An 18,819-nucleotide genomic window follows, 5' to 3' on the forward strand; every position below is an offset into this window, starting at 1 on the left:
CACACACAAGTAGCAAATGCAAGTGCTGGTTTTGGGGTGAACTGAGCTCACAGGTTTCTTTTCTTTCTCAGAAGACTTCCTGCTAATTTCACATCCACAGACAAATTTGGCTTAGCAGAAATGGCCCAACACGTACCAGCAATGAAGCAGGGAGCAGGGTCTCTGTGCCAATCCCCAGGGACACTGCTGGAGTCACCATCCCTGGAAGGGTTGAAAAACTTGTGGGTACAGCACTTGATGACATGGTTTCATGGTGAACGTGGTGGTGGTGCTGAGCTGACAGAAGGATTTGGTGTTCTTAGAGGTCTTTTCCAACATTAATGATTCTATGAATCTCTCTATCCCTCCAAACTTTGCCCCTTCTTTTATATTGCATGATGTCCATCATGTCCTGTTTTCAGTCAGCAGAAATATTTTGATTTAGCAATAGATATGTAAGAAAAAGGTGAGGTGTACATATATATATATATATATATATATATATATATATATATATGTTTGTATATAAATAAAACCATACACATATACTTGGTCCTGAACAAAATTCTGAAATTCACTTAAACATGTTTTTCAGTACTTGAACTCTCCCCCAAACATTACCTTCAAGAGGCACAGAGGGATGATAAATCTTGTCTCACAGCTCAGTAACTGAAGCACCCTTCTGCTCTGCTACTGCCCTGACTGAGGCAAAGCTCCTCTGCACTCACGGCAAAGTTTTGGCGATGTTTTAGCACTGTTTTAGCGCTGTATTTATAGAGTAACTCCAGCCTCTGTGAGAATTCACGGGATTTCCTTGGAGCTGTTGATCCCTCGCTAAACTCACTAGGTGGCTGTCTAAGAACACGGATGGGCTGTGTCCTGCTCTGTTCTTGCTGCATTTCCCACTCGGGCACTGGAGAGCTCCCTCTCCCCAGCCACTGGCTGCCACTGCCAGAGCAGGGCTCAGGAAACCCAGCCCCGCACGCCCTGGGCACCAGATCCCTTTGGTTAAACCAGTTTTGTTCTCCAAGGCAGAATTATGTATTTTTATCAATCGAGTTCAAGCTTTGCTTGAATGAGTTCCTCACAGTTTTTAAAATTCTATGAGGTATTTCTAGGAGTTGGGTAAAAATAGGGAATAAGGTGCATAATGAAGGCTGCTTTTTTCTTCCAGTAAACTAGCAGTGAGGAAAATCAGCTTCCAGAATCTGGAAAGTCTGGTTTGCATGTGAGGGGACAGACTGAGAAAAGATCTGTGCTGTTCACTGAACATTCTTCATGTTCAAGCGCTTGTTGCCAGATGTGGCTTGAGTCTGGCCTGTGTGCACTAATGCTATGTGGTTATGAGTCCTTTAACCTAAGGGAAATTATTTCTGATTAGGATGAAAATTGGACCCCAAGGGCTCAGGCTGAGCTGAACTTTGGGAATGTATCTCAGTTTTCCAATGCTTTTCATTGGAAACCCTGACTTGTGAAGGAAAGTATGCATGGATCTATCTCCAGTCTACGTGTCATCCTATTGTCTTCAGTTCCACAGAATTTAGAGCAGGGAATTAGACCACACAGCAATGAATGCATCTCTCCAGAGCACCTCTGGATCTGGCTTGCATGGTTTGTGCTCCTCTGGACTACCCCAGGAATGGAGGCAGGGAATTGGCAGTGTCTTTGTCTCTTTGCCTTACTGGGATTGCAGCAAAGCTGAATTGGCACATGGGAATGATCTTAATTGCTTATGCATGGAGAAATGAGGGAGAGGATGGGAGAAAAGAAAGAAATAGAAATGTTATCTCTACTTAATCAGTTTTTCCCCATCCCTGTGTTTTCAACAGGATACTTACATTCCATGAAACAATAATTGTTCTTTTAGTTCAGCCTTGTTGAAAACCCCATATTTACCTGACACTTTAACAGTTTTCAGTTGGAAACGGTGACATGAGATACTTAGTCTGAGGGCTGGGTCAACTCCATATCTTCCAGAAAACTCAGACTGTGAAATAGTTTGTTTCCTGTGATCAGGACACCAAATGCTGATGTAGAGCTCTCTAGTGCCTTCTGGGAGTTGTAATTTGCTTGTTCTCTGCCCAGCTCTGGTATTTTTTGGCACCTTGCAGCTACATGATACCTTTTCCACATGGAGATAAATGCATAGTTTTAAGCCCTCATTTGCCATAAATCTTAATTTGCATATTTCAAATTTAGCTGAAATAATAACAAATTGCCAAAATGTTTTTGCCTGGCCGTCAGGCAAGTTTGAAAGTTAAATTCTTGGCTCATAGTTGACCGGATTAATATGAAACGCTAAAACACGATACTGGAGCTGATCAAACCGTGCAACCTACACCTGAGGGGAATTTTTCTCCTGGAATTCATAAAAAGGTCCTTATTTTCTCTTGATTAGATCTGACGGTTAAGGTTGAAGTAGAAAGCTGCAACTTTTACATGGACAGCAGTGGGAGCTTTGCTGTTCCAAAGCCATAACTTTTAATCAGCGCAGTTCCCTGTCAAAGTGAATTATCCCAGGACACTTCACAACTCATTCTGCTCCCACCCCCCGATGGCTTCAGGGGGGAGCTCTGGAACAGGAGGAGGGAAGAAGTGAAAAAGGGGATGCAATTGTCCGAGAGAGACAGAGCTATGTGCCAAAATGTCTGAAGGTTTCAGGACGGTATGATTCTCACATTATTGGTACTTTATGTTTTAATCAACTGCTGTTTTTAAAAAGGCAAATCCACTGTTTGCCTTCCTCTTCTATGTAGTTAGTGTGCCACAGTAAATCAATTTGGAACCTGAGGTGTAAACCCTCCTTTCAAAGAGTCCTTTGGTAGTGGAGGATGCTGGCTGGGATCCATCCAATAGGCATGAGATTCAGAAGGTTAATGAGAAGTTCAGGGAAGAGCATTTACAAAAGCCAGCACCAAGAACAATCCAGTTTTTGCAGTACTATCTTGTTGGGCAGTGGGATTGTGCAGTCTAGGAAGCTGGGGAACTACTTCAGTCTGGCTGTTTCCTGATAAGAAGACGTAACACATAAAGAATAGTTTGGGTGTTTTTTCCACCTTAATTTTGTTCCTGTTATGAACAGTTTCCAGGTGTTCCCCAGAGACGCGGGCAGGGCCTTCCTAGTTCCCATGACAACACTAACAGAAACTACTAACTCTAGCTAAGTACCGATATTGAAATGCTAATTAGCTAATTGCTCTGTTTGTTTTCTCTAAACTACCTGGAGATAACTGGCCTCCCACCCCTCCACGCTGCCATTCTGGGACTAACATGCAAATAAAAACCCCTTAGGATCATGGGAGTATTTTTAGGAGATAAAGAGGAATATAAATCAAAAACTGAACACAGTAGAGGAGTCTAGGCAAATGCCCTAGCTGAGGAAGAGGGAAACACATCCCCTGATTGACTTTTACCCGTCGCCATCACCTAGGAAGGAACAGACTATATTAGGCTCTGAGAAGCAGGAAGACAGACAGAGAGAGCCCTGGGGCTGCCACCACGAAGGAGCGGGGACGGCTGTTGTTCTGGACTTCAGCAACAGACTCTGCACGCCACGCCTCCTCACCCCCTGGCCACCGGTGTGCCACAAGGAAAGAAGAAGGGACAGCTGCTGCTCGGGACTCCAGTGACAGACTCTGTGCACCTCCTTCCTTTTGGCTGCCTGGGAAAGCCCTGCCCAGCTGATCTTTTTAATAAAGAGCTGAACATTAATAAAGGCATTAGCCCTGTTCATTTCAGTTCCTTACATAAAACAAGATCTAGATAAACAGTCTGTAAGTGTACAATATATCTTGTATATATATCTACGTGGATGAGTTTGAATGGCATTTTCTAAAACCGGCCTGATTAGAGGAATCTCTGAACTAAAAGAAGAGTTTTAGTCTCCCTCTAAGTCACAATCTCTCAGCAGATCAGGGCTGTCAGCAGGACAATGACACATTAACACCAGGATCCACAGCACTTGCCCTTATACAGGCATGAGGTGTGAGTTGTTCCTGCCCCAAATAAAATGAACCATTTAACCAAAGGGGATACTGGATATAGTGATCTAGAGAGAGGTGGTTAAATGCTGAAAGTGATCACTGGTTTTAGTAAATCCAGTCTCTGACCACAGCAGGCTGCTATGTCACAGGTGTAGAATAAAGAATGAATCTAAATAGGATTTACTCTTCTGTTCCAATTCTCCTTTCCCTTCCTCAGCACAAGTGAAGAACTTGCAAAAACACCATCTGCGACCCTACAGTAGAGTCAACACAGCGGGTCAAAGATTCAAATTCACAGGAGATTCTAGAAGAGGTTAAAATACGTGCACCAATACCCAGAATCTCTCTGGGGTGACCCTATTGAGGCTTTCCAGTACCCGAATGGCTCCAGGAGAGCTGGAAGGAGACCTTGGACAAGGGCCTGGAGTGACAGGACATGGGGGAGTGGCTGCCCACTGACAGAGGGCAGGGATAGCAGTTCTGTGAACTTCTGTATCCTCAGATGAAGGTTTTTCCCCAGTGTTCTCACCGAGCCTGCACTGAGGCATGAAGGCACAGGTGCTTTAGCTCTGCCTCACTATTCATTCCACTACCTTACTATAACCTTACTCTGCCTTACTCTTTTGTAGTAGAGTGGTGAAGCTGGACAGGATTCCCAACAATGTGCAAGTTCTAGGGTAGAGTCACCATGATAAGGAGCACATGGAATAGCTGATGAGTGGGACAGATGTACAGCATGTCTTAGAGAGCTCAGTGCTTGTACCAGCCTGTGGGAGCTGCACTGCTCTGCTCCCCAGTCCATGTGCCAAATGTCATACAGCTCTGCTGGAGCTGCAGATTAGCAGGCTAATCTGACACTTGATTTTACCTAACAATAACCTTATATCAAGCTCATGATTTTCATTAAAAGTTCCATTGCAACTGAGAAACAACAAAATAAAAAGTCAGCATTAGCTGTTAAGTGGCCAGGGGACACGAGGCCAGCTCGGGTTTGTGTGACATGGTCACTTACACTGCCTGACAGCCTCAGTCAATAGCTTTTCAAATGCTTTTCAAATGAGATGTTCTAGTTTGTGTATACACAGTTTTGGGTTTGCAGCTGGTAGTTTGGAAGTGGACACCAAACCCCTCCAAGTAAAGTTGTGGGAAATAATACAGTTTGAAGAAGTATATCCTGTATTTAATGGGAGAGAGCCATGTTTACAGCCTGTTACTGTCTGTGTTGGTTGATTTTTCCTCACACAGCAGCAAAGCCCAGACTCATGGAAGTTCTGGGCAACTTGGCATCTGCAGTTTATCTTTACAAAACCTGAGCTGATGAGCTTTTTGCTGACAAGCAATATCTCTCTAAGACTGAAAGGTTCTGATCCACTTAAAATATCAATGGAGAGAGCTATACAGTTAAACAGAGACAGTAGAGGACTGTTATTTCCATGGAAGCAGAGGAAGCAGAGGTAGGGCATTCCTGCTTTGGGGAGAATCCCTTCAGTTTGTCTTATCAGACAGACAAAATTCAGATGTGGTGATTTGAGAAGGTCTCAAAGAAGATCCCAAAAAACAAAATTCTTGTGTATGCTTTCCTCCAAAATCTCTTTGGTGTCCACAGGTAGAGCTTCACAAGTAAACATTTCCCATAAAAATCCATTTATAGTCCTCTTGAATGGGCTTTTTTGTCAGCTTTGCTATGTTATTATGAAAGGATTAGTGAACGTTATCAAAACAGAACATAATGAATTAATATTTGGCAGCCCAAGGGATACTAAAGATCTGTCATTATTTGCTGTAGGCACACAGCAGTGTTGAGGCTGACATGTATGGCTTGATTTAATGCTTACAAAGCCTGGAAGTTAGAATTTAGCTGAAGGTTCCTGCTTCCATTGGCAGAATCCAGAAATTATAATACAGGTTCTGTTCATGACTGAATAGTTCTTATTACTGAAAAGAAAGTACATAAAATATTTAGTAGCTTGAAGCATAGGCCCCATAATAGATGTTTTTCTTCAGGGAACAGAAGGAAAACTGCATTTGATGTTATTACATATTGTGAATTGAGGAATTCAGATTTTGTCTCTAGCTCAGCCCAGCTGGCAGATGTTTGCTCCCCTTCCCTTAGCCCTGCCTGGTGTGTGCTGGCTGCTGGAAGGCCAGAGTGTTTCTGATTCCCTGTGCTCCAGGCAGGGGCTGTGGCTTCCCCATGGCACTGTGAGGCAGATGCTGTCAATAACCTTTGCAGGGCTGAGGATCAGCTCGGTGCCACTGCCCCTCTGCCACGGACTGTGCTCGTGGGAAGGGGAAGGACTCCAGAGTGTGAACTACATCAAAGGACACTTTACAGCCCAGCTTGGACCTGGATTTGTCCTGAAGAGCAGGGGATGATGTATACCCACAGTGGTGGTGCCCAGTGAGCAGGAAGCAGGCAGGGAGGTCAGCTTGCTTTGGCTGATGTTCATACAGTAGTGCCTGGGGAGGAATTTAAAGCATGTCCTGGCAGCTGCATCTCCTTATTTCAGGACTTTTTTGACAAGAAGGAGGTTTACTGCTTTGCCGGGTCCTCACTTGTCAGTCCCCAGTAACTGGCAAGTGAGTGATCCACATGGATTTCCCTCCTCTTGGGACAGTCCCATCTTGGTTAGGACTCAGCACTGAACATGCCTCATTTTTAATTTCAAAGCAGTGTCAGGATAAAGTTCCTCAGTATTGTTCCTTCAGATCTCACCTGCACAGAGCTGCCTTGGAGATATCCTGCACTGTCCACACAGACAGTGAGCCACCAGCACCACTTTTCCTCCTAATCATCATGAGCTCCCTAATGTGATCTTTTCCTTAGTTTCTTGTGGCATACTCAGGACTCTGAGCCCCTCCTGACCTGTGCACACAGCCCTGAACACAATAGCATCCCAGTGACTCTGTAAGGCTGCACTTCAATTACAATAGAAATAATAATGTTAATTTATTTTCTTGATGCTTTTGAATAGGATTTGCTGAAAAATAAAGGAAATATGGGATATGGATCGTGTTACCATAAAACCACATGCAGTGAAACATTCATCTGTCTCCAGCATTTCATGCCTTCTGGGCATCTGAGAGAGTTGAGTTTGATTTACACAATCAACCTATTTATTAAATATCTGTTTGAGTTTTGGGCAGATGCATCCTTTACCTGAGTGATGAAATCTGACCACAGGAAATTGAGCTATTCCTTTGTGAAAAGACCCCATTCTGCTTTATTTTAAGTGAGCCTTGCAGCAATACTCTTCCAGAAAACTGCCAAGCTTTGTGTACCAAATACTGTTGAAAGTAATTGGTACATTACTTACCAATTTTTTATTGCTGTAAGACTCAGCAATAAAACAGTTGTGGACTTGGGGGGGATCCAAGCACACAATAGCACATCTTTATGCAATATTTCCTCTTTCAACATCCCCCTCCAACACTGTAATTCACTGACAACCATTGGTTCATTTGAATTCCAAAATTCTAGCCCCAAACACTAAGCAGTTTATAGTCTGAATTCCTGTGTGGGCATATTAATTATTTAAATCACTAGTCCAAATCCTATTCCAAAGAGCTCTTGCTGGGAGTCCTTCAGGAGCAGACTGATCTATTATTGCTTACTAGATTGTACTGTGTGTCAGAGGCATCTCAGTATTTCTATCAACAGCCCTCTGGATATCTGGCTCTTGTGAGAGCACTGAGTGATTGAATGAAGGGAAAAGCACAAATATATCTTGGAGAATATATCTGAAACGATCAGTGAAATGATACCCTCCCTCCTAGGGATTGCCTTGGAAAGGTCTCAGCCAGTTTTAGAAAAATCAAGTATCCCCAGGCAGATGGGAGAGGCTGCAAAACCTCCTGCTGCCTTGAGTGAGGCTCCTTATCTTGAATACCACCTTGCAGATAAAGACAGGGAAGAATCCTGCTGGTTCTGGGATACACAAGTTCCCACTGTCTTTGATGAGAGGAGCTAGAGCTCAGGTTTGTCTTGCACATGTATTGTTGTGTATTTTACCTCTTGTGTTGCCATGTAAATTAAACCGTGGATTTTTGCTCCATTTTGCCTTTTCAGGCCCAATTTCCCAATTACACAGCAGCAGAAAAACAGGATAACCTTCTCCCTATGGGACAATCAACAAAGATGCAAGGGAATGCACACAGCACTTATAGCACTTGATATTTACTTATAACCTCCATATTTTATTCATGAATTTTACAATTCCAAATATAATGAAACAGTTAGAGTATTTTATTACAAAGCTTATAAAATAATTAAATATTACACTTATAGTTTTTGCTTTTTTTACACCATAATTCGTACTTTGTGACACTACCATTTTCTTTCCTCAGTTCTCACTTAAGGAAGTGAGCAAAGAAATATAAAGGAAAAGCTATGCATTAATAAATTAATTATTTTACATCAAATAATAAAAAGGACAATTATAAAAACACAACAACAACCTTGTAGTTTTCCTAGAAAAAAGGTTATAATTACACAATGTCCAATATCAAGACAGAGCAGTGTAGGTTGAGATATGTTTCCAATCATTTCCTAAAGTAACACAGAATGCATGTTTTTAATTTAAATTGTTTCAGAAGGAACTGCTAATTTTAAGTGACCACTGTCTGGCATTAGTGCTGAGCTGGCTAATCCTACACCGAAACCATACTTTAAAAACCACTCAAACTGAACTACATTCATCAAACAAAGTTGTGGGATTGGGTGGAATTAGATAAATATGTCCCTCATAGGCACTCCCAGAAAATTACAGTAGGACAGAGCTGTCTCTGAATGGGTTTGGCAAATAGGTTGGGGTTTTTTCAATGCAGAAACCTTCTGGATGGCACCATTTGATACATGGTGCCATCAAACATCTCGATACTGAATGGCCACAAATATCAGCATTTTTACAATTCTTTTGTTTGCTGATAGACTCTGAACTAAATACAAGTACTAGGAGGGTGTATAAAAATAGAATTAACTTTTATTTGGTAAGAGTGAATAATCCACTTATCTTTTCAAGCTTTTTTTTTTGTGTAATGTGAATAAATAACTGTTTAGAGAAGTTCAGCATGAATTAATGGACTGATAATATTAATGGACTGATATTAATAATATTCTTATTTCCTTTGGGTAATGGATGAATCAAAATCTGCAGAGAGATTTGAGATTAGAAGGAAGACATTCTTCAGTATCTTGGCATTCAAACAATCTAGCTTCTGAAACAAAACTACTTAAAAATATCAAGTTTAAATTTTAAAATTACATATCTAATGAGCTTGGAAAGTTGAAAACATAACCATTGAGCTCAATCAATCTGAGTTCCTTGAGTTAGTTGAAATATGCAATTCTATTTTACTTGTAACACAGCAATATTAAAAGTCCAAATATTCTAATGCTGCATATTTCTAGGAATACATTTCAAGTTACTAGTTAACCACCTCTGAGTTTCTACACAAAGCAGAAAATGAATTCTTCAAAAATTATAAAAACATTAGAATGATGCACAACTTGCTTTTCCAGCAGCAAGTCTGGTAGAGAAGCACCATAATATCTTTGTAGTGCACTATTTACTTCTGGTGGCCCCACGAGTGACACTGCCTTCTCCAGCCCTCAGCCATGGATGTCCCTCTGGGGCAGCAAACAGCTTCCTCACCCTGGGACAACAGTCACAAAAAATAGGAAAGGACACGCTTCTGATGGTGTGATCTGTCCTGCTGCCACGCTGCTTCCTCCTCCAGCTGCCAAGCTCTCCTGCTTTGCATTCTGGTAAATCAGGCAGAAAAGGCTCCCTTGCCTTAGTTTCTTCCATGTAACATGTGACAGTGCAAAATGACACTTTTAAAGAAAGAAGAACTTCCCTTGAGTCTCAGTGTTCAAGTGATCCATAGTACCCTGTGCTTTAGTGAGGTCAGCAAATTAAGAAAGAATAAGAAAGAAACATTCCTTTTTCAACATATATCCAAAAATTACTGTACCTCAGACATTCCCTTAGAAAAAATGTCTCTTCCATCAGTGGTTTATGCGGCACCATGTCTTGCCTCAAAGCAGAGATAATTCCAACATAAATTGAAGAAGAGAATCCTGTCACTGAAGGGTTCAGATGACACGCTGCTATCAGTTCTTCTTCGTACATGATTTACAACATTGCTTGCCATAAAATTTGTGGTTACAGACACCATGCTGGGGCACCAGATGACACCAAGTGAAGAAATCCACACAAGAAGGATCATCTGAAGGAGAGAAACCCAAGCAATATGGTGAGACTGTGTTTTAGGAAGTCTGCAAGCCGGGCAATAGTCCCACACCCTTGTATGCCTTCGGTAATATTAAAAACATGATGGGCGACTCAATTCAAAGGAGAGGAAACATGAAGGAGCTTTCATCTCAAAAATACTAGTTTCTTGCTTTATTTTAAGAGCCATTAAATTTTTGCCAAGAGATTTGTTGACTTGATTGAGATAGAACCAATATTATAGGGGGGTCAAAAGCTGAAGGAATTAAAAAATTTGGAGCACACTTTGTAGCTCAGGAAGACAGGAGGAAGTTCCACATTAGAGGATTAAAAAAAAAGCCATCCATGTTTACATCTCTGATTACAAATGTTGTTCCAAAGCTGGGTACTCACAGAAATGAGCCTGCTCCATATTTGATACCAGTTGCTGGTTGCCATCACCATCATCACGTGGAGCTCAGCTGCATACAGACCTCACGGAACTTGGAATGCCTGGGCCCTGCACAAAGTGCTCTGCTCTGTGCTTGCATTCCAGCACTTTCTGGAGACACTTCTTTATCTCCCTTTTACTCTGCAGGGAACCCAGAAGTCTCTTTTCTCAGACACTTCAATTAGGTGTCATGAGTCAGGCTTTTAGGACCTTGACTATGCCATGTTGGCAAAATCTTAATTTACTGTAATGGGAGAAGAGACTTGCTAACCATAGTTAGTTCTCAAAAGCCCAGCTTTTAATTACAAATACAGTCAAATTATAGTTTTCAATTAAAATCCTGTTACTCTTCAATTTAGGTACAGATATCATTTATACACACAGCTCCATTGCTTTAAAAACACCTCGTAGCTGCTCCTCTCTCCAGTTTTGCAGTGGATGCTTTATGTTTCCTTAAAAGAGGAAAGTGACGATTCATATGGGTGATTTATAAACAAATTCACTATGTCTGAGAGAGCAGTAAGACTCAATGGGGTTTAGCAAAATTTATAGCTAAACTGAAATCTCCTGTGAGCATGGGTAAAAGATTCTGTTCAGCTCTCAGAACTACTGTTTACATGGTCAATAAAAGGAATTTACAGGGCAACTCAACAAAAGTCTAGCCACCACTGTCTGCATTCTCAGATCAGTTACTGAGTCACATCAGATAAATGCTCCCTCACAGAGAACAGACAACTTCTGCATGTTCCATTGGCCAGGAGGCATCTCCATCTCTCTATAGCAACTTCTTTGGTTTAATCACCACTGCTCTTTTTTTATTCCCTTTTATATGATGGCAAAGGTGATTTTTTATGCCTTTATCACCCTCAAATTTATTTGAGTGAAAAAGAAAATAACTTAATAATAATTATTATTTTAAAATGCCATTTTTCCTCTGGTTTTAAAAACATGAGCTTGTCTTTAAATTCTAATGGTAGGGAAAGAAATTACTGTTCTTGAACAGGAACTGGGGAGCTCAGGACTGAACTACAGCCTTCCCGCTCCACTGCACTGCCTTTCTGTTCTGCATGGAGTGTCAGGAGGGATCCAGCTGGGAGTTCAGCACCAGACTTCCCATTCCTTCACCTGCTGCCACCAGACAGAATTTGGGAGGGCCCAAAGCAGACAAGAGATGAAAAGCACACACCACACCAAGGAAGGAAAGCTGTTCTGATGAAGACAGGAAGGAGCTCTCCTGCCACGTACGGGTGAATTTAAAAAAATTAGAAATTACTGTTAAAAAAAAAAAAAAAAGTATAAGCACTAAGGAAGCCATGTTAATAAATCTTTATGTCCCCTTTGAAGATCAGAGGGCAATGCTAATATTGCAGAGGTATGGCTGAAATTGGGACCTAATCCAAGGACTATTGGAAGGAACACAAAGAGTCCCACAAAATTCAGTGGATGGTGATCAGGCAGTCAGGTCCTTATTTCTATTTACCCAAGTATTTATAAATTATTTAGATTTTCATTCATTTGAAGCAGCTGGATTTACTATGAGTTACAGTGACCATAACTGCATCTAGAGAGGGATGGAAATGACCCAGTTTGTCTAGGAAAGTGTGCAAACTCTCCCTGAAACATTAATTTCTTGCCTGTGATCACTGAGCTGGAGCTGCATGGCTGATAATAGAGACTGATTTGCTTCAATGTGATTCCAGCCCAGCTGGTTTCCTCTCTTTTTGCTGCTTTAGTCAGAAAGTTAGAGAGCAGCGAGGAGATAATTGATCTCCAGAGCCTGACGACCCAGGTATAATAAAGGGGAAAGGGCTCCTGCAGATGTGACGAGAGAGAAACAAGCCAAGCCAAAATTAATAACAGACAGTACTTCAGACATGAAATATAGCAGGGGAAAACAGGGGTGAAAGAAAACTCCTTGCTATACCCTAACAGAAACGGAAGTTGTACAGAAACTCCAAAGTACAGCAGAAACTTTTAGGAATGTTAATTTGAGGTGTTAGGGACATTTACTGATAAAAACAGCAGAACTATTTACTTATCCCTTTTAGGACCATTTCATCTCCATATCCTTGTTTGGATTCAGGTCCCCTGATAGATGAGGCTGATAGCCTGCATGTCTGGGGCTGATGCAGCAGAATGGTCTGTTAGGATCTCACTGGGTTTCACAGGGGTTTTGTGCACAGAGAATGCCAGGAATTGGGCAGACGTGGGGGTGGTTGGCTAATGTCAGTTTACAAGATGCAGGGCCAGAGCTTGACCTCTGCTCCCAGCTCCATTACCACCTTCCTTAGGCAGTCCAGTCTAGGTTTTATAGAGGTTGCTTTCAGCTCCCAGTTTTAAAAAGGTAACAAGTCAATTAATGTGCAGTATTTTGAAAGTCACAGTTTAAAGTGCTTAAGCATACCTAGATAACAGATTATTTGGGACAAACGTGGACCTCCATGAGCATTTTTTATGCAGTTAGGAAAGAGTCACAAACAGCAACCATCCTGTAAGCAAATCTCTGGAACAGGGCAATGCACCACTTTTGTCTGTGGTGGTGCTGAGAGAATTCCCCTTCCCTCATTCCATGTGGCACAAAACCTCTTGTTCTCCCCTCCCTTCTCACACTGAAGAGGTGGAGAGGTAGAGTTGACATGAAAGTGGAGAGAGACCCTAATTTCATGTTCCCTGACTGCATGTCATGCACTGGTCAGAAGCAGTAAGAAGGACATTCTAGGTAAAGCAATTTTGGAATCCCAGGAACTGGGTGGAGTCTGGAAGACTAAAAATATATGGCAAATTCTTATTGTTTACTTCCAAAGTTGCTATTATTCATCACAAGCAGTACCAGCATAGAATGCTTGTGTTTTTCAACAAGAGAGTAATAAAGGTGCAGTTCAGAACCAAACAGCATGACTTTTTCACATACTTCTTCTAACATATGCCTGTTTATAAAATCTCCAGTGCCAGTGGTACTCCCAAGTCTGCTTTAAGAGGGCTCACTTGGTGAAGAAGAGATGCTGTTAATATCAGACATTTACTGTAAATCTGGAAGTCTGGGAAAAAAACATCTATGAAGGAACAGGCCAGATCAGTGGTGTAGCGAAAAGTTGATGTTTGCTGGGTATAGAACTCTAAGCAACAAGCCTGCTGCAGCATTTTGAGCTGAGTTTTACCTCTTTTCACGGGGACTGGACAGAAGCTGGTGTTGCAGGCTCTCAGGACAGCTGGTTTCTGCTGGGGCAGGCAGCCAGCAGCTGGCCTGCCCTGGCGCAGGCACTGCACGCTCCGGGTCTGCACTCCCCCGCCGCAGGTCACCGTGCACTGAGCAGAGGGAAAACAAAACCTTGGCTTTCATTGCAGAGACTCTGAGAGCCCCTGAAAACCAAAGGGGGAGCTTTGAAGGGCCTTGGATGAAACTTTCAAAGCAAGAAAGGTCAGGATCAGGTGTGCTGCTGTCCACCAAGCCCCATCAGGACCAACTTTTCAAAGACGTGTGTGTCTTGTGGTTATTTAAGGACTCAGCCGAAAATCTGGTTCCTTACTTAGGCATCAAGACAGAAACTGAACATTTTAGAAACCTGTTCCTGATTGTCTGCATGGATTTCTTTAGATCTCTAAGCCTCTGGGCCCAACCCTGCTGCCTGAACACAGATAAAACTCCCATCAGAACCCTAATTATGGCAGTATCTGGGGAAAACCACTATGGGTTTGCAGGAAGAGCTGTGAAGTATTTTAAAATTAATAAGCCTTTTACTTGTATGTGCTTCATGAAAAGTTGTCTTTAAGATAAATATGATCGTTTTCATCTGATTGCAATTGTCAGGCATACATGGTTTCATGTAAATATCATTAAATGGGTGCGTGTCTCATTGATATATGACTCATAAAGTAGATAAGTTCCAGAAATACAGAAGCTTGTTTGCAAGAATGTAGAAACAAATACAGACTGATCCCACAATTAATCATAGTATTTAGGGAATTCCAGGCAATCTGTGCAGATGCTCAAATACACTGTGCATAGAGATATGCAGTAGTTCAACCACAATGCACTTTGAAGAAGACTGAGAAGAAAGTGTTGGAAAATGGGTGTGGAATGTAGTGCCTCTCAAGCATGAATAACATTTTTAAGTGACATTCTTCAGTTTCAGGACAAAGCACTGAGCTGCACCACAGTTCATGATGGATGTGGACCAGCTGCATCCCATCTCAGTGGCTGAGTGATGTGGTCCTCCTTAGGGAATGGCTCCGTGCAGGGGCCTGTTAGCACTGGAGGCAGCTCCTCTGTGCCGTGCCACCTCTGATTTCCCATTCCTACCTGCTGCCAGGGCGAGGAATACCAGCCAGACACCATGTTATACAACATCTGCGATGGACAGGTGCCCTTGTTACAAGCTTCCTCCAGGTTGGTGTTTGGTTTCTTGATGTTCCTGCATCTCCTCTGAGGGAAGGTGACCAATTTCCCGTGGATGCTCTTCTCGCCGCATTTGAGCTCTCGCTGTCGCAGGCCAGGCCCGCAGGAGGCTGAGCACTGCAAGAGGCAAAGCACAGCTTCTGCAGCCTCACAAACGCATGCAAATAAAGGGGAAAGTGTGATGTGCCAGACACCCCAAACTGTGCATTATAAAAGCATCGCAGAACTAATCCCACAAAGCCCATGCTCTGTACAGGGTAAACTGAAATATGAACTCCAGTCAGTGATTAATAAAGACGTTGGGGTACATCCATCTACATCTGGGGTTTACAGCTCCTCACCTAGAATACCTGATTTTCAAACCACAGCTCAGCTGTCTTTCCTCCCCATGGTTTGTGTGTGTCCCTGAGCCAGCACTGCCAAGAGCAGCCAGGACAGGCAGCGAGCCATGAAACTGCACCACTTTACCTCACTCCAGGAAGAAATCACCCACTGGAGCCGGTCATTTTTGGGACAGCGTCCGAGCACACAGGTCTGCTGGGACTCAGGCTTAGGGTCTGTGCTGCACATGCTTTCAGGCAAGATTTTCACCTTGGGAGAACCAGGACTCTTGCAGTAGACATCTCGTTTCTTCATACCTCTCCCACAAGTCTTGGAGCACTGTGATGGAAAGAAACACTTCTTTGAACTGGAGGAAATGAAAATTGACACAATTTGCATTTTCCAGCAGAGCACAGAAAGCATGGCGAATGTGCTGTACAGCTGCCACTGTGATATAAGTAAACGTGAAATTCTATTGGTAAATAAGTAACAGTAACATCTGTGTGTCATTTCTAAAACATTGTCCTAAGTACTTTCTTAAATGTTAGCGGTGAACTCTCTCAACCCCCATGTAGAACAGACAAGTAATATCTCTTTTCTGTAGATGAGGTAAGTTGGACTTGTGAGCAAAATGCTTTTTCCCTACTCAGCATAATTGAAAGTTGGTCCTAAGCTCCCACCACAGAATGTTCCATGGCAAGATGCTCTCAGCTATTTGTCATTTTGTCCTCACCTTGGCCTAGAGGGATGAGATCGAGGCAGAGGAAACAGCCCAGGGAATTGATACACAACTCCTCCACCAAAGGAGACAGAATCTGATACAGTCAATGGTTAAGGAGATATTTTAGTTGCCAACTGCAGCTTAGGACGAGTCACCAGAATAAATATGCATTGCTGAGCCATGGTTCAGTGGCACAGGCATGCTGTGGTTTGCACTGCCTTACATACAACAAAATGCCTGAATGAGCCATTTGTGAGGAAATGAAGTAAAGCCCTGAAATAATGCTGCCAGCTTCCTACCTTCTTGCATCCTCTTCTAACTGTTCTTTCTACTAATAATTACGGGGCATGTTCCAAGGTAGAATCACTCCGTGTATCAAATTACAAATGTCTTTAAAAGATTTCATGAAAGCACCCTTGTGCTGAGGCTGTAACAGAAATATCTGCATGCTGAAAATCTGTGGGTTTAATCCTTCCCCAAATAAAATGATCTTTTCATTTAAAACAACACTGATCTGTGCAGAAAGGCTGGGTTTAAATGAGATGTTAGGAAGAAATTCCTCCCTGTGAGGGTGGGCAGGCCCTGGCACAGGGTGCCCAGAGCAGCTGGGGCTGCCCCTGGATCCCTGGCAGTGCCCAAGGCCAGGCTGGACAGGGCTTGGAGCAGCCTGGGACAGTGGGAGGTGTCCCTGCCATGGCTGGGGGCAGGACTGGATGAGCTTTAAGGTCCCTATCAACCTAAACCATTCTATGATTCTACGATTTAACCTTTTTTTTCCTCTTAACACCTTTATGTCTGCAATAAAGCAGTTTTCAGCTGAGTCTTAAAACCTTTACTAACTTGTACAATACTTGTACAAACCTTTACTAACTTGTTCCCTATTTCAGCAGGACTGGTGAACTTATTTTTTATGGCCTTATTTGAAAATTGGAACTTGAATTTTACACCTCTTAAAGAGGAGGAAAACAGATTTTTTTCTAATTGTCTTGTTTATTTATTTATTTGCCTTAGAAGAAAGGAAGTTTGTAAGTGTGAATGCATTTGAAAACCTGATTTATATAATCTTCTGCCACACTCAGGTTTTCTTTAGACACACTAGAAGAAAAAGTTCTTTTTTGAGAGTTGTGTTGGACTACTGAATAGTTACTCATCTGTTATGGTATGTTACAGGGCACTCCCTGTAGAGGCAGTTCCTGCTCAGCTGGGGGTGCTGAGGTCAAGATGTTCTTGAACACCTAAAGAGTAACAGCATCAAGAACAGAACACATAAGTAATACATTTTTCAGCTAATTGAAATCCATCTTCAATCTCACTAAATGAAGATGTAAAAATAAAATTAATGTACATCCTTTTATAAGGGTTCTGTCAGCTCTCTCTTAAAACCCAGATGAGTGATTTATTTGAAGGATACTTTACTTATCCTTACATGAACAGCACCAATAGCAGTGAAACACAGAGCAGAGCTGAGTTTTGTGTGTTTTTAGCTCAGGTGTGTAAAGCAGCATGTACACAAAGGAATTTGCCCTCATGACAGTAGCTGCAGCAGCACTGCTTGCAGGAGCGTTACTCTAACAAAGGCAAAAGCACAGAAGTGAGTAGTGAATGTGTAAATCAAATTTATCAATCCACAATCCATATACACATGTGCATTAATATGCAACTCTAACCCCAAATATTTCTTCATTCCTTGACTGCCTGCCATCTCGAAGAGAAGCCAGTACTCCTTGGGAAGTAATCTCATAGGGGGTTGCTGGTCATAGAGCCTTAAATTATGAATCCAGAAAGAATTATCCATCTGTTTGTATGTACCTAAAGGAACACCACCTGCCCATTTCTGGCAAGCCCTCGTGTGCCAGCTCTTCTGAAGGCTGGTTACAATGTACATTTCGTTTACATGTTTATACAAACATGATTTACAGATTATCTTCAAGAAAAAAGCACTGATCTTCACAAAGTTTGCTCTGTTCTTCTTTTCAGGGAGAATTTTTTGCAGTATTTTCATTATGCCAGCAGATAAAAATGTAAGTTTTTCTCCAAATTACCTGAGACCATGGGCCAGGGCTCCATTCGGGTGGGCAGTCCTGACTACTGCACACTTGCACCTGTGCTGGGGTGCTGACAGGACACAGGGAATGGGCCACCACCTCCTCTCTTTGGAAAGCCCTTTTCTGGACACACTGAATGAGACGACTTTGCTGTCCCCCTCCACAAGACTTGCTGCATGTGCTCCATTCACCTGCTGACCAGCTTAAAGAAGGAAACGTGTGTTAGAAACACAGGAGTGCAATTAGCTGTAGAAAATCAATAAAACCAGCCACCTATCAAATGTGAATTATCCAGAGATCCTGCTCAGCCTATCTCCTGCTGTACTGGGATCTGTTCAAGCAATCAAAAAGCTGCAGTTATATGATCTATTTTCAAAGCATGGAACTTTCTGCTAGTAATGAAATATAAGTCACTCAACTAGAAAAACAAGTATTTTTTGTTTATAGCTTTTATCCACTAGAACCAGCTTGCCTATGAATCTGACCTGGAATTCCACAGGGACTGAAAGAGATGCTGCCATTGAGGCAGGTGGAGTATTTAGAAGATAGAATTAGGTAAGATAGAATTTAGCCGAGTACGTACTGACCGCGTTTGTGCTGAGATACACTCCACTCACACAGGGTGACAAATGTTGGTATTTCTGTCAAACCCTACTGGCCCTACTGGTATTCATAAAAAAAAAAAAAAAGAACTTGCTTGCTAAAAGCAGC

At 42.3% G+C, this 18,819-nt stretch overlaps 1 protein-coding gene across 1 annotated transcript in view; it reads right to left on the bottom strand.

Annotated features, from left to right (window-relative positions):
• Positions 1 to 8,155: 8,155 nt before the first annotated feature.
• The window catches only part of ADAMTS18 (ADAM metallopeptidase with thrombospondin type 1 motif 18), a 79,379-nt gene continuing 68,715 nt past the window's right edge, over positions 8,156 to 18,819 (bottom strand). The window contains exons 19-23 of the mRNA XM_053952748.1: positions 18,106 to 18,310; positions 15,490 to 15,681; positions 14,926 to 15,138; positions 13,784 to 13,931; positions 8,156 to 10,193 (exon numbers count right to left, since the gene is read on the bottom strand). Of these exons, the coding sequence (XP_053808723.1) occupies positions 10,078 to 10,193; positions 13,784 to 13,931; positions 14,926 to 15,138; positions 15,490 to 15,681; positions 18,106 to 18,310 (874 nt within the window). The 3' untranslated portion in view covers positions 8,156 to 10,077. The remainder of the gene's footprint in view (positions 10,194 to 13,783; positions 13,932 to 14,925; positions 15,139 to 15,489; positions 15,682 to 18,105; positions 18,311 to 18,819) is intronic.

Source organism: Vidua chalybeata, chromosome 11, assembly GCF_026979565.1.
Source record: "Vidua chalybeata isolate OUT-0048 chromosome 11, bVidCha1 merged haplotype, whole genome shotgun sequence".
In the NCBI taxonomy this organism is placed as follows: Eukaryota; Metazoa; Chordata; class Aves; order Passeriformes; family Viduidae; genus Vidua; species Vidua chalybeata.